At 45.0% G+C, this 16,424-nt stretch overlaps 1 protein-coding gene across 1 annotated transcript; it reads left to right on the top strand.

Annotated features, from left to right (window-relative positions):
- Positions 1-1,151: 1,151 nt before the first annotated feature.
- LOC105897378 (solute carrier family 22 member 5-like) lies at positions 1,152-16,164 on the top strand. Its single transcript, XM_031587380.1, has 9 exons — positions 1,152-1,511; positions 3,875-3,978; positions 6,169-6,323; positions 6,463-6,634; positions 13,574-13,733; positions 14,034-14,107; positions 14,517-14,731; positions 15,509-15,691; positions 15,773-16,164. Exons 1-9 carry the CDS (start codon positions 1,152-1,154, stop codon positions 15,928-15,930), a joined length of 1,581 nt encoding a protein of 526 aa, XP_031443240.1. The 3' UTR covers positions 15,931-16,164.
- Positions 16,165-16,424: the final 260 nt, after the last annotated feature.

Genomic DNA, 16,424 nt, shown 5'->3' with positions numbered 1-16,424 from the left:
ATGTAATTAACTGGTTGACATTAATGTTGACAGAAAGTTGATATCTGAACAGGAGGACCCTTTCCTTTCTGCGAGGGTGTGTGTGTTAGGGTGTGTGTGTGTGGGTATGCATGTGAGGGTGTGTGTGTGTGTGAGGGTGTGTGTGTGTGAGGGTGTGTGTGTGTGTGTGAGGGTGTGTGTGTTAGGGTGTGTGTGTGTGAGGGTGTGTGTGTGTTAGGGTGTGTGTGTGTGAGGGTGTGTGTGTGTGTGTGAGGGTGTGTGTGTGTTAGGGTGTGTGAGGGTGTGTGTGTGTGAGGGTGTGTGTGTGTTAGGGTGTGTGTGTGTGAGGGTGTGTGTGTGTGAGGGTATGTGTGTGTGTGTGTGTGTGAGGGTGTGTGTGTTTTAGGGTGTGTGTGTGTTAGGGTGTGAGGGTGTGTGTGTGTGAGGGTGTGTGTGTGTGAGGGTGTGTGTGTGTGTGTGAGGGTGTGTGTGTGTTAGGGTGTGTGTGTGTGAGGGTGTGTGTGTGTTAGGGTGTGTGTGTGTGAGGGTGTGTGTGTGTGTGTTAGGGTGTGTGTGTGTGAGGGTGTGAGTGTGTTTGTGAGTGTGTGTGTGTGAGTGTGTGTGTGTGAGTGTGTGTGTGTGAGGGTGTGTGTCTGTGAGTGTGTGTGTGTGAGGGCTGGGCTGGTTGACATTAATGTTGACAGAAAGTTGATATCTGAATCAAGGCCTTTCTGTGTTCTGATCCCAACTGTGAAACGAAAGCATGATAGGAGTCAAGGCCTTTCTGGCTGTTTAACTCAGGGTGTGAAATGTGTACACATTCATATGCCTCTAATCTCTGCAAAGGTGAGCCACTTAACGTGACTAGGCCCGAGTTGACAAGCTGTCCACCAAAACGGATTGCTCTCATTAACTAATGCATTACATAAATAAGTCTCTTTTCATTCAGGTATGAGGTTGCATTTTAATATGCCCAGAGGGCAGAATGTGTGAAATGCTTATCATGGTGATCATCTTGAAATCAGTAAAAAACTCCACCCCTCGTCACTTACCATACTTGTGTGATTGGGCAAAGGTTTTACAGTTGAGATAGTCTTAGTCTCTGTCAAAGAAACTCCACACGCATGTTGTTGCTTCTGATACGTTTAAGTCCTTTTCATTAAAATGACATGATGAGGGATTATGAAGAAATAATTGAAATTTTAGGAGAGTGGGGGCCTTTTCAAACACTAATTTACATCCTCCTGAGCCTCAGTGCTATCCCCAGTGGATATGTGGCATTTTCCATGGTTTTCCTGGCAGACATTCCTCCTCACCACTGCAGGCTTCCATTCCTGAACAGTAGCTATGGGGGACTGGGCTACAATCTGTCCATCCCGACTGAAGAAGTGAAAGGAGAGCTCATCCTGAGTCGCTGCAGACGCTACATGGAACAGGGGGACTCTGATGCTGTGTTTGGCAATGACACAGAGGGCTGTCTGGATGGCTGGGTGTTCAGCAATGAGAGATACGTGTCCACCATTGTAACTGAGGTGAGGCTGCCAGGTTAAATTACCTTTTGGTTCTAATCAATCTAACTGGGATGATCGTGTGTGGATAAAACACAAGCCCCTGACCGAAATATGGTCGTGGCAGTTTAATTGAAGTTTCAGCGTAAAGTGTGAGTAACTATCTGTTTATTAACAAAGCAAGTTTGGCTACATGTCAGTTAAATATGCACCGTTACCGCAACTATGACTACAACATTCAAACAGCATATTTAAACTATACTACTTTACTATAATACTCTTTGGTCCGCCCTATATTTTAATTTGGAAACCGTAGGCCTACTGTCAGTATTTACTCTAAGGTTTTCTTCTCTTTGACATGAACTGAAAGTGGACACATGAAAGTGGACACTTGATTAATTAAAAATACTGTGGATGTTCTAAATCTGTGTTGTAACCAAAAAAAGAACATATTTTCTTTCTTGTAAAAGAAGCTGATTCAATTTTTTTTTTTATCAGCCTATGCTTTGTAAACTGTGGTGTTGTGCACTTTCATTGTAGGTCTGTAGGCTAAATGTGCATAATGACAAGCAGATTTTTCTTTAAAAAACACTGAGCAGAGGGCAGGTTTATTTCTTAAAACTTGGTTTGCACAACGGGTTTAAGGTTCACCACTCAACATGCAGAAACAGAATCAGAATCAGCGGGGGGCGGGATAAGAGTCCATGTCAGGGGGCGGGGGGGGTGTCCCGGGCCTTGTTGATGAGGTCCTGGAGGCGTACAGGTCCTGTAGAGATGGCAGATTGCAGCCAATCTCAGCAATTCTCTGCAGAACGAATGATACGCTGCAGTCTCCCTTTTGGCATTGGCAGTGGCAGCAGCGTACCAGATGGTGATGGAGGAGGTGAGGATGAACTCAATGATGCAGGTGTAGAAGTGCACCATCATTGTCTTTGGCAGGTTGAACTTCTTCAGCTGCCGCAGGAAATACATCCTCTGTTGAGCTTTTTTGGTGAGGGAGCTGATGTTAGGGGAGAGTCATCACTGTGGTAGGGGAGGAGGGAGGGGGCTCTGAGGTGGGCAGTTGCGGAAAGGTGCAGGCCTTTGCTATGGTGGGGGAGATGCAGTTGATGGGCTGGAGCTGGTGGGTGGTGTCACGTGGGATGGTGTCAAGACTGTCCCATTGTATTTCAAAGCGACAGTAAAACTCATTCAAGTTGTTGGCCAGGCGTGAGTCGTTAGTGGAATGGGGCGCTCTAGGCTTACAGTTTGTAATCTGCCTAAGCCCTTTCCAGACAGAGGCAGAGTCATTGGCTGAAAACTGGTCTTGGAGTTTCTCAGAGTACAGTTGTTTAGCTTCTCTCACTTCCTTGCTAAACCTGTATTTTGACTCTATAAACCTGTCTCTGTCCCCACTCCTGAGCGCCTCTTCCTTCTCCAACCTTAACTTTCTGAGTTTGGCTGTGAACCAGGGTTTGTCATTGTTTTAACTCACCCTGGTGCGTGATGGAACACAGCTGTCCTCACAGAAGCTGATATACCATGTCACAGCCTCTGTATACTCATCCAGACTGTTGGTAGCAGTCCTGAAAACCTCCCAATCGGTACAGTCCAAGTACGCCTGAAGGTCCTCCACAGCTTCACTGGTCCACTGCTTTGATGTCCTCACAACAGGTTTACAGAGCTTTAGTTTCTGCCTGTATGCAGGAATCAGATGGACCATGAAGTGGTCCGAGTGTCCCAGTGCAGCCAGGGGGACGGCGTGATAGGCACTGCTTACTAGGGTGTAACAGTGATCCAGAATGTTCTCCTCTCTAGTCGGGCATTTAATAAATTGCCTGTATTTGGGGAGTTCGGGGGTGAGATTTCCTTTGTTAAAGTCGCAGAGGACAATAACTCTGAAGTTTGGGTTAGTTCGTTCCGTACAGAAACACATTGGTGTTGGAACACATTTTCTTTTCTAAGGTTACATTGTGCTGTTGACTTACAGAATACGCTTAAGTAAAAGCCATCTTATTGATGTCTCTTTGGCATTGAGGTAATCCAAAAGTAATAAAAAGTAATCAAGTTACATTACTTTAATATTGTGATACTTGGAATAGGTTACTGAACACAATTTTTAACAGGTAATTAGTAATTGTATCGGAATACATTTTTAAAGTAACCCTCCCAACCATGCAGGTAAACAGACACAGGTCTGTCTCTGTAGGGATCCGCTCCATGTTGTCAGATACTGATAATACATTAATAGCCTGTCAGTGGCAAAAACAAATGGCCTAATTGCATCTTACTTGCAGGGGCTTGGCCAATGGGATTACATTGTATATTACATTGGATTGTTTTTACTGGATATAGCGTTCTTAATAGCCATTTCTGTAAACTGATATTTTCCCGATATTTGTCCACAGTGGAACCTGGTGTGTGATGACGCTTGGATAGCTCCCTTTACCGTAACTGTGTTCTTCTTAGGAGGACTGGTAGGATCATTTTGTTCAGGCATCATATCAGACAGGTAAGTAACAAATCCAAGAAACAATGCTTCATACACTTTGAATCTGTGAATACTAGAAGGTCACTGATAAATGCCATTCATTTTTTCCGATCATTTTCAAACTTGTCTCAATACTAGTGAGTCCACTTTTTCAAAACTCATCACACAGTGGGTATTTACAGATACACACCTTAGCGCATCAGTTAACCTTTGGTGCAAAATGCACTACAACTACCAAACAACCAAAACACTTCATACATCACCCAAAAGTGACATATGCTGCCATAACTACAGCATATGCTCAGCATTAGTTTGATTTACAAATGTAGAATTTCTCTAACAATTTCCTCTCTTCAGATAGTATCCAGAAGTGCTTAAAAACCATACAAGGTTTAGATATAAACCTCATTAATTTTAGTATGCTTCATTTGAATGTTGTAATCCTTTCAAATCCCAGGGGTTTTGACAACCTGTTAAAAGATCTAAAAGAATCTACCTATAAGCACTGTAGGAAGAGCATCCCCATATAAGTTAGTCTGCAGTCATTGACTGAGGTAACATTCAGTCTAACTTCTACGATGCTTCAAGAAGAACAATGGGCCTCATTCTCGAACATTTTCTTAAGTGTCTTCTTAAATATCTTCCGAACTTCGAAAGACCAACGTAAGAAAATATCTCCACCGGATTCATGAACGCCTGGAAATGGGTTCTTACACAGCCGAAGTGTTCTCAGCTCTGCTCCCCCGAATGAGGATTCTTAAATTGAACGCGCATTCTCGAAAACCTGGATTTGCATACATACACGCCCCGCCAGCTCCTTATAAGGGCACTCAACCGTAGTGACGTATGCAGTCAGAATCGACAGAATCCACGCGAAAGCAACTCGAAAGCAACACAATCGACAGTCATGTCAAAGCGGAAGGCAAACACCAGTGGTGCACAGGTCAGTAAACGCAGACCTAACTTCACCGGTGCAGAGGTGGAGGTACTGTCGCAGAATGTAGATGTGTCCATTCTATTCCACTATGGCTATACCCACGACTGCTATTTAGCGTTCTTAAATTCGGGTCTAAGTTAAGAACGAATCCCAGATGAGGCAAAAGTGGAGTTCAGAAGAAACTTCTTCCTAACTCGTTCTTAACTTCGTTCGAGAATGAGGCCCAATAAATGGTTGTAAAAGAATTGCTCTTGAATAAGTACTACAGTTATTTGGAGTACTACAATAAGTTGGATCTACAACCCTAAATCAGAAAAAGTTGGGACGGTATGGAAAATGCAAATAAAAAAGAAAGCAGTGATTTAGAAATGTACCTTGACTTGTATTTCATTGCAGACAGTATGAACACAAGATATTTCGTGTTTTGTCTGGTCAAGTACATTTGATTTGTAAATATACATCCATTCCTGCCATTCAGGCCTGCATCACATTCCAAAAGAAGTTGGGACTGGGGCAATTTAGGGGTAGTAACGAGGTAGAATAATTAAATAATGATGTGATTTGAAACTAGTGATGTCAACAGGTCATAGTAATCATGATTTGGTACAAAAGCAGCATCCAGGAAAGGCCTAGTCCTTTAGGAGCAAAGATGGGCAGAGGATCGCCAGTTTGCCAACAAATGTTTGAAATATTTAACATGGTGCATAACATAATTAAAAGATTCAAGGAATCTGGAGGAATTTCATGGCGTATAGGGCAAGGGCGCAAGCCTAAGCTGAATAACCGTGATCTCTGATCCCTCAGACGGTACTGCATCAAAAACCGTCATTCATCAATAAGTGATATAACCACATGGGCTCAGGATTACTTTGGCAAACCTTTGTCAAGCACTACAGTATGTAGTTACATCCACAAATGCCATTTAAAACTTTACTTGAGAGTGTGTGTGTGTCAATAAATACGGTTCTTACATTGTCCTCGGGACTTTGACATCTTTTCTTCTGACTGGACAAACCTGTGGCGATTAGCACCTATTAAAGCAACCGTTCTATCATAGATATCTGTTTGGGATTCAGTCACATATCCCCCTCCTTTTCAAAGACAATGCAAAACCCCATTCTGCACACATTTCAAAGGCATGGCTGAGGAAGAAGAGTGTAATACAGGCCAAAGAGAATTTACAAATCACAACTTGTTCTGATTTGGGGTTGTATCTGCAATCAGTCAATGTCTGAAGACCTGCGATTTATTTCTCCCTTGACATTTCTCCTCAGGTATGGCAGGAAGCTCACCTTCTTTTCCAGCAAGGCTTTGCTGACTGTGTTCAGCCTGGTCCTGACCGCCTCCAACAGCTGGGAAATGTTCTGTGTGGTGTACTGTTTTGTGGGAATGATGGACTCTGCCAATTACTGTACTGCCTTCATTCTTGGTTGGTTAAACTGTCATGTCTGTATTGGTCTCATTCATCATGTTTTGCCTTCTGTGAATGCTTGTGAGAAATGTATAGTTAATTAATATGATACAACGTTCTTGAATTCCTGCCTTTATGCCATTTCTCCCACTGTTAGGTTCAGAGCTCCTCAGTAAGTCCGCCCGCATGAGCTTTGGAATTCTGGGAGTCTGTTCATGCTTTGCCATGGGCTATACTAGTCTGCCACTATTTGCATATTTCATCCGGAGCTGGAGGACTCTACAGTTAGTACTGTCTCTCCTGGGATTTCTTTATATTCCCCTGTGGTGGTAAGTTTATATATATACACACACACACACACACACACACACACACACACACTATATGAATGTGCAATATGAAGTACAGTTACTTAAAGAGTGCTTCCATAGTACACACAAATTGTACAGCTTCCTGAAACTCTCGATTATCAACTGTACTGTTTGAAATTATACTGCTTATGTTGTTGAACTACGCTTCGCATCACACCCATATTACCATCCCTTTGTCATGGCTTTGGATTTGTTGACATCTGGTGGCCGTTTTTGGTCATTGTCAGCATTTGTACAGGTATTTTCGAGTTTTGTGATGACCTCACCTTCTAGTTGTTTACCTCATCTCAGTCTCATGTTCAGTGTCACGTGACGTGATCTAATCATTGTGTATGAGTATATTTCAACCAGTTTCCTGTCATGCTCTCTGCTTGGTCTTTGTAGCCCTTGATGCATTTGACCCAAGTCCAGACCCAAGCCTTGTCCCTGATGTTTTGGAATCTCAGGTTTTTCTGTAACTCTGCCTTTTCCTCTGGTCAACTCTTTTTGGACTGCCCTTGTTGGACTGGTTCTGAACTGCTTTGTTTTCTGGATTTATGGACCTGAACTGTATTTTTCATCCGTGGAACTGCCTGTTTTCTCTTCTGTTTGGATATTGTTCCTTTCTGCCATCTGTGTATTATGTTCTGATACCTGAACCCTGTATCCAATAGTATCCCTTATATCAGGAGTCAACTGGTTGTCCCAGGGACCAACATTCTGACTAGAAAGTAATTCCTGGCCCACTGACACGCGCGTGCCTGCGTGTGTGTCCGTGCATGTGGATAGAAGGACATTTTTTTTACATTTGGTGTTCCATGTTGGTTTTATTTAAAAACCTCAAACAAATCTACATAGATCTACTTAAAAACCTCAAACAAATCTAGAAAAATCAGTGTAAAAAACAAAAACGGTTGATTTTCAATGCTTGAGAATTTAAAACTAAATTGCAGCATCTCAGAACTATATGTACATCAATATATAACGTCCATCTCTTAAAATGTACAGACATGTAGCTGACATTTTGACAACGTTAAAATATAACTGATGGAGTAACGGTGATCAATAACAATCAACATAAACTGGGGCTACAACTGAAGAGGGAAGATGACAAAGTAATGCAGAATATGTCACAAATGATTATCATACAATATCACACAAACAATTGAGGACTATTCAAGTTTAACCTCATAATCACCTACTGCTAATGTTGGGGGGGGGGTGTGTGTGTGTGTGTGTGTTACTTCTACTTAACAGCCACATGTGCGTGCGCGTGTGCCCGTGTGTATATGTGTGTGGAGAGAGGGGAGACCTGTCAGTGTGATATCTGGTCCACACGGCCTGTCTATTCGTGGTGAAATGGTAGACAGCGACAGTCTCATATCATTCTCTGGTTCAAGCCTTGCTTATTTGCTTGCTTACTTATTCTTCAAGTACGCCAGTGTAGAAAAAACGCTCACACAGGTAGGTAGTTGGAAAAGGCAAAAGACACCTCATTGCTTTTGCAGCAAGCTCTGGAAATTCTTTCTGGCAACTTATCCAGAACTTAAGGGGCTGTGTGTCATACATATGCCTCCTGACAGAGTCTGTGGACATCTCAATCAGCTGATCCTCTTCCACAGTCATCACCCTACTGCTGTCACGGAACGGCAGACGACACAATGATTGCAGAGTGATGGGAGTTTTAATGATCCAGCCAGTACAGGGTTAACAGGAAAAACACGGGTAAAAACACAAAAGCAACTGGGGATTCTAAAGCATAGTAGACATTTTCAAAACGGGAAAGCACAAAAGATACAGTAACACGACCTGGATGTTGTGGAGAATTACAAAACTCAACAGCGGTGTAGCGCAGGAGCAAACTCTCAAACACACGACCTGGAAGTCGTGGAAAACTCTCATCAAAATACTTAAGATCCTGGAAGTTGTGAACTCTGGCGTGGCTACCGAGGTCAGGAGTCTGGAGCTCAAATCAACTCCTACAGAAAGCTCCGAAGTACAACGAGCGTGATGCGAGAACCGACACGGAGTGAAGGGAGTGAGGAGGTTATGTGGGTGAGTAACAGGTGCTTGGAATGAGTGATCAACTGCTGTGGAAGGTGAGTGCCAGGTGTGTGGGATCAGTGCTGATTGTGATCACGGATGACGTGCAGCTGGGAATGTGAACGTGACTGTGTGATTGAGCTGTAGCGGAGGTGTATGAGTCCAAAAGTGAAGAAAGGGGGCATGGCCGGCCAGGTGGGCGGCCAAACCAGGACGGAGTCTTCGGTGGCCGGCCGGGTGGACGGCCAGATTGCGGCAAACGGTCTGGTGGCCGACTGGGAGGTTTGTTTGGGTCGAGGAGACTACGACACCTCTCCTCGACCAGGTCCTGGATGACGTCGTCAGGGGGCGAGGCTGGGGTTGCAGCACCAGCGGCTGGGGTAGTCATGGCACCAGGAACAGCGGAAGCTACGGCACCTGGGACAGCGAGAGCTGGGCCAGTGGGGTCTGCGACAGCTGGGACAGCGGGAGCTGGGACAGTTGGAACAGTGGAGACAGCTGGGACAGGGGGGACCGGGATACCTGGTACAGAGATACCTACATCTACATTTAGTCATTTAACAGACGCTTTTGTCCAAAGCGACGTACAAGGGAGAGAACAGTCAAGCTACGACCAATAGAGACCTAGTGTAACAATAAATACTACTTTACATAAGAAATAGAAAAAAGAAAGACAAAAAAAAAGTGCAGGAATGTAACTGCTGTAAGTGTGTTACACTTATGTACTAGGTGTCTTATGTACTAGTCGAAGTGCAAGTTAGGAAGGGAGCTGCTCTCTCAAGAGTTGGGTCTTCAAGAGCTTCTTAAAGGTAGAGAGGGACGCCCCTCCTCTGGTAGTGCTAGGCAGTTTGTTCCACCAACGTGGAACTACAAATGAGAATTCTGGATTGCCGTACTTGCACAGGCGGCAGTGCCAAACGACGCTCACTAGACGAGCGCAGCATCCTGGGTGTAATATTTGCCCTTATAAGAGTATTGAAGTAGGTGGGAGCAGAACCAGCAATCACTCTGTAAGCAAGCATAAGTGCCATACCTGGGACAGGAACACTTGGGACACCCGAGGTACCTGGGACAGGAATGCTTGGGGCGCCTGGGACTGCTGGGAACGGGGTGCCAGGGACTGGGGCGCCTGGGGCTGCTGGGTCGGCGACGGCTGGGTCTGCGACGGCTGGGTCTGCGACGGCAGGGGCTGCAGGGTCGGCGATGGCTGGGATTGTCATGGCGTAGGCCTCAGCGGCAGCGGCGTCACCGTCAGTGACGACCTCAGCGCCGCCATCCGCGACAAACTCAGCACCGCCATCAACAGCAGCGGTGTCGTCGCCATCGGCAACGTCATCAACAACGTCCTCAGCAATGTCATCAGTGACGTCGTCATCAGCAGCAGTGTCGTCAGAGCTGGCCTCAGCGGGGCATCGTCGCCTTCGGCTGTGCCATCAGTGCGGGCATCGTCGCCATCGGGGGTGCCACCTGCGCCGACCTCAGAATTGCCATCCGCAACGCCCTCAGTGTTGCCCACAGCGCCGACATCAGCGACGTCCTCAGCGATGTCATCAGTGATGTCATCAGCAGCGGTGGCAGCAGGAGGCTGAGCAGTGGTGGCGTCTGGAGAGGCTGCGTCGGCTGGAGCAGGAGTGGGGACCAACACCCTCCATGGCGCAGGAGAAGTTGCCTCAGGAGCAGGAGTCAGGGCTGCTGCCATTGCTTGAGCTGGAAGGGACCAGACATCAATTGGAACGGGAGCGGCCGTCATCGGTGGAGCAGGGGTGGAGGCAGCCGCCCTCCACGGAGTCACGGCGGGAGCAGGAAAAGCAGCTGCGGGAGGAGCAGCAGCAGAAGCCCGTCGTGGTGCAGGCCCTGGCGCTGGGGTAAGCCGGGGTGCTCGAAACGGAGAGGACGAGACCTGAGGAGGTGTCCGGGATGGCGTTTGCCGGATGGCCAACCGACTACCGGCAAACAGTGCGTCTCGACTGGGTCCAAGTTCGGGCTCAGGAACTGGTGGGGACGAGGCCTGAGGAGGTGTCCTGAAAGGGGTTCGCTGGATGGCCAACCAACTACCCGAAAACAGTGCTACAAGAGTTGTGTCCCTCTCTTCCTCCTCATCTTCATAGGGTTCGCCTCGAAAGACATGATCTGCTAATATAAAACCCCCATAGACATAATCCCTAACGAAAACCTCCTCATCGACATCATCCTCATCGAAATCATTATCTTCATAGTCATAATATCCATACAGTAAATCTTCACGGATTGCATAGACATCTGCATCATCATAACCCACACTGACAAACCCGTGCTGGATCCAAACCTCTCCGGCAACCTTGGGAGTGGGAGCCGGGATGGCTGTCTTCGGAGGGGCAGGTGCGGGAGCAGCGGCTTTAGTAAGAGATGTTGCTGCGGTGGTGAGGCTGCAGCGCAACTCCTCCACGAGAAGCTGGCGGAGTCGTAGGAGATCCTCCTGGGTAGAAGGGTCGCCAGCAGGCAACCCAAACTTCCCGCGGAGGTGGGCCGTGAAGGCATCAAATGACTCAGTATCCGACCCTCCCTGACGCCAAACGTAAGCAGCCCATTGCAGCAGCTGATCCTGGAGGCGTTGGATGACGTAGGCCATTCTGGACCTCTCGGAGGGAAACTGCTGTGGCTGCGTCACCAGGGCTAGGGCACACTGGAGGACAAATCCATTGCACGCCTTGTGTGAGCCGGAGAATGGAGAGGGAGTAGTGGAGCCTGTAAGGGTCAGGAGGCTTTGGCGGACTTCATCACCGCGCCGCGAGACAGCCATGGCACCTCTAAAGGAGAGAGCTGTGTTCACTTCCCATATCTTGACATAGGGATGAAAACAGGCGTGTATTCAATGCATTACGGCATCAAACACATCACTGAGCTCAACGCTGAGATCTTTGGAGGGCAGAGACTCTCTATGAATCAGGCAGTGTCCAAATTATCCCCGGAGCCACCCTCCTTACATGCGCAAACAGTCATCGTGTGGCTCTGGCCCCATCGCTACATAATGCCAGGCACTTCTGCCACGAGATATTGTGAATTTGAAAAAAATCATCAAGTGCTTTAAAGATCTTTACACCGGTAGTTCGCCCGGCCAGTGGTTTGCAAAAAAGAAATTCCTCGAACATAGTGCCACTGTCCTCGTATCGCACAAATGCTAGTTGCGCATCAAATGCTAGTTGCGCATCATTGCATTGCATCGTCTCGTCGATTTTAAGTGAAAATCCTTGGACTGTTTGAAGTTTAGCCATCAGCTGGTCTTTGACATAATTTGCCAGATCCCCAATTCGTATTCCCATTGTGTTGTCTGCCAACGGAATAGTTTTTAATTTGTTTGCACATTCTGCGTTTATCATAGCTCTACAGCTGCTGGAAAAATAATTGTATGCAATTGTATGTGGCTTTTTGCATTTTGCATTTTGCAATCCTGAGAGCGACCAGATATGATGCTTTAAGTGCATTTTCACTTATTTTTGGACTCTCTCATGATCGTCTGATATCCTTTGAAATCACGCAACATCTGTTGCATGTACTCAATAGGCTTGGCTTTCAAGAAAACGTGACGAGTCTCCATATGCCGCAATAGTTTCGATGGCTTCTTTTGACAGTATTGTTGAACACACGAAACACAGTGGTACGGTACCTCAGGCTCCTCTCCTGCTCTGTCTGTTCTCACTGTAAATCAGTATTGGATGTATTCCTCATTGTATTTTCTTTTTCTTGAAATATCAAAGCGAGTTTATAAAAATAAAAAAAATCAATGGTGAACTGATCAACATAGGCCATGTCTACTACCACGTACTTGTGCACTTCAAACACTGACACTGACAAAGTTGGCTGACTGACGCTGTCGCTACACAATGATAGTCCTTTGGGGGATCGTAGTCCCTCACATTGCGCATGCTCAGACACAAACGGTTTACGGCATAAGGCTCAACATCAACATCAACATATCTGGCTTGTCTTAACGCATAATGTAGGTTTATTTAACGTAATATTTAATAATGTTGTAAACGGTTTAAACGTCAACATATGGGGCTTGTCTTAACTCATAATGTGGGTATATTTAATGTTATATTTAATTATGTTGTAAACGGCTAACAGCATAAGGCTCTACATCAACATATGAAACGAAACTGGGGAGAGACTTTTTGATCCTCCACCTCATCTGTTTTGTCCACTGTGACATCTTCTTTGTTTCTAAATAAATGGTCATGTTTTCAAAAAACTGGCTTTCGTCGCTTTTCTCCATGATTTAAAACGGATCTGTCGTTGTGACGCATGCGCGCGCGGCTTCCCTGTCGACAGCAGTCGACAGTGTCGCAAAATGACACATGCGCAATGTGAGGGACTACTATCGTGTAGCGACAGACGCCTCGCAAATCACTTCAACCATTATTGCTGGTTACAATAACTGTGTTATCTGATAGTACAGTGTCTATTTCTCGGTAACTTTTGAAAAATATAATCGAGAAAACGCCAAAAGATGTACATTTACATACAAAACACGGCCGTCAGCGGAGTTTGGTCCGTCATCTTTGCTTAAAATTTACAGTTGGCCGGAGGAAGCTGGCGCACAGATTTATGGGTAAAAGGCTCGCACCATTTGAGACAACACTAATCAGCGACAGAGCGCACTACAGATGTAAGTGCTTAGTGTGCACTACGCACTGTATTGCAGTGTACTTCGTAAAGTGCGTGGTAGTAGACATAGCTATAGGCTCGTGTCGCGGACCCACTGCAATGCCGCCGCGGACCCCTGGTTGAAAACCCCGGCCTTATTTAATCAATGGTGCCCTTGAGAGTCATTTATTCCCTTTTAAAAAGCCTCAGTAAGTTGTGAGGACCTCTCAGCTCTTCCATTGCTCTCCTCAGGTATATACCAGAGTCTCCTCGCTGGCTCATCACGCAGGGCCGGTTTCTGGAGGCTGAGGCCATCATTCGAGCTGCAGCCATAAAGAATGGCATCACTCCACCAGACGACATCTTTCAGCTGGAGCACAGCGCTGAGGAAAAGATGATTCTGGAGAATCCGGTAACATAATCAGTTCAATACATTTACATTTACATTTAGTCATTTAGCAGATGCTTTTGTCCAAAGCCACGTACAAGGGAGAGAACAGTCAAGCTACGAGCAATAGAGACCTAGTGTAACAATAAATACTATTTTACATAAGAATTAGAAAAAAAAGTGCAGGAATGTAACTGCTGTAAGTGCAATGATATCCCACTAGATGTTGTGGTTTGGATTGCTGTGAGCCAGTGGTGGCCAATATAATATCTCTGTTTTTCATTACTATTTTTACAGACAATTGAGCATGAATCAGGTGGTCAGAATAAGTATACTTGGCTGGATCTCCTGAAAACCAAAAATATAAGGAACATCACAGTTCTCAACATCATCATTTGGTGAATGAACATTTTTAACCAGTTGAGTTTTAATAAATGTGGCTAGCTGTCAATGCATTGGAGGTTCCATCAGCTCAGTATGTTGTGGCATGACTGTTTTTCTTTGCATTCCCTGAGAGGACTGTTGCTGTACCCACTTTGTGGGATGCATCACAGTTAAATGTATGGCATGGCAACAGCAGGTTTGTAGCAAGCAGCTAATATTATTGATGAAATACTATAAGGGGGTTTGCTACCTTCACTGATATAAGGGTCTTGTCTCACCCTTCCATACTGATACAGTACATAAAATGTGAAGAATTATGAGATTTCTTGAGGTTGGTGCTTCGTAAAATACACAGAGAAAATGGTGAACAGTGGATGTTAATCAGTAATTACAAATGTCATCATAACTTATCCATTTCTACAGGATATCCATAAACATAGCATACTATGGACTGTCCTTTAACACCTCCAATCTGGATGGAGATCCTTATCTCAACTGCCTCATCGCTGCCAGCACTGAGTTCGTTGCCTACATCTTTGTGTGGTTCACCACCCGCTACGCTCCTCGGCGCTTCACGCTGCCATTCACTCTTCTTCTTGGTGGGGTTTTGCTGCTGCTAATCGAGTTAGTCCCTCAAGGTTTGTACAATGTTGTTAGACTACAATCTTGTACTTTATAGAATGTAGGCCAGAACATTATTGTGCTCTGCTGCGTTAAGTTTGGTAGCGCTAAAATTGAACTGTTAGCCTCTTACGTAGAACAATCACCTGTTTGTGGGTGCTGGTCCAAATATCTATATCTTAGTGTGACATTGGTTACAATACTGCCTGATGTCTAATGCCTCACACCCTTACACCTTAAAGCAACAGTAAGCAGGTTTTGGCCACTGTTTGAGGTGTTTTAATGCAGATAACTAGTCTTTATTGCATCCTCACATTCATGTTGATGGTATATGGTCATGTGATAGATAGATAGATAGATAGATAGATAGATAGATAGATAGATACAGTAGATAGATAGATAAACAAACCTGTCATTCCCCAAGACACCTAGGCTATTGATTATGTAATTTTTTTATCTGGGTCTGAAACCCCACCCAAAAAGTAATAACATCTGTGCCAAATATGTCACCAAAATACATCAGTTAACAAGCTAGCTAGCTTTTTATCAATGCCAACATTGCTGTTGTTGGTGTTCTCAAGGCAAGTCTGTTGGCTTTTGCCTAGCCAAACAAAAACCCCTTACTGCTGCCTTAAGGAAGGGATATGTTACTGGTGAAACGTGCAGCTTTTCTGGCAGGTTTGGATGCCAGTGCAGGCCTGTGTTTCACATGGCAGGTCCCCTGTATTATAGGTCCATAACCATGATGGTACCTTGGATGGCATCCTGGACTCAATTTTCTTTCTCTACCACAGAGCTCAATGCCTTGACTGTCGCCTTGGCGATGACAGGAAAACTGGTTGTGTCTGGGGCCTTTTCTTTTGTTTATTTCTACTCCATGGAGCTCTTCCCTACTGTTGTTCGTAACATGGGATTGGGTGTCACCTCCATGGCCGGCAGAATCGGCAGCATACTTTCCCCATACATAGCCTACATTGGTGGGTATTTGTGTCAAATGTGTAATTTCAGTCTTTTACATATGTTTTCCTCTTAAATATTGTATTTCTTTTTTCCCCTAGGGACATATAACAGTGTACTGCCCTATATTGTAATGGGTGCCATCTCCATACTCTCTGGTGTCTTAAGCCTGCTGTTACCAGAAACAAAAGGCGAAGAACTTCCAGAATACATCAGCCAAGTGAAACCTCTCCAGTGGTGGGTAGCTGAGTTCTATTAGAATCAGAATCAGAATCAGAATCAGAATTATTTTATTGGCCAAGTATATTCTTACATACAGGAAATTGATGTAGCTATCGCTATTGCTGTAAATTTGATTGTGGTACATTTGGGATTTTGACAGATTTTTCTCCTTGTACTTGGGCTCTATAGGTTTTGTAGGGAAAAGAAACCAGAAGGGAAGAACACACACGAAGAAAACACTTCTCCAGGCAGCAGAGCTGAGGTGGAACTGGCCTAGACAACAAGTCAACCAGCTTATCTGAAACAGATGTTTTGATATTCAAGTTTATGTACAATAGGTTCTTTTATTATTATTTTAACACTATGCTTGTATAGACTAGTGTTTGCATGTGTGTGTTCCTTTGGCCTGATGAATATGTCCTAAATTAGCTTAAATAATATGATTTATCACAGCTGTTGATGGCTAGATTTCTTGTACTGCCTGCATGTCTTGCATTCAGTTTGTGATGTTCACATAAATTCGTGTCTTGA

The sequence above is a fragment of the Clupea harengus genome, chromosome 20 (genome assembly GCF_900700415.2).
Source record: "Clupea harengus chromosome 20, Ch_v2.0.2, whole genome shotgun sequence".
In the NCBI taxonomy this organism is placed as follows: domain Eukaryota; kingdom Metazoa; phylum Chordata; class Actinopteri; order Clupeiformes; family Clupeidae; genus Clupea; species Clupea harengus.
This window is presented reverse-complemented; position numbering and strand designations above follow the sequence as displayed.

What these genes read in the sequence shown, in the direction of transcription:
- LOC105897378 (XM_031587380.1), top strand. Translation starts at nt 1,152, where the DNA reads ATGAGGGATTATGAAGAAATAATTGAAATTTTAGGAGAGTGGGGGCCT. An exon ending in CTGTACTGCCTTCATTCTTG is followed by an intron (nt 6,324 to 6,462) that starts GTTGGTTAAACT and finishes TCCCACTGTTAG; the next exon opens with GTTCAGAGCTCCTCAGTAAG. An exon ending in AATCGAGTTAGTCCCTCAAG is followed by an intron (nt 14,732 to 15,508) that starts GTTTGTACAATG and finishes TCTCTACCACAG; the next exon opens with AGCTCAATGCCTTGACTGTC.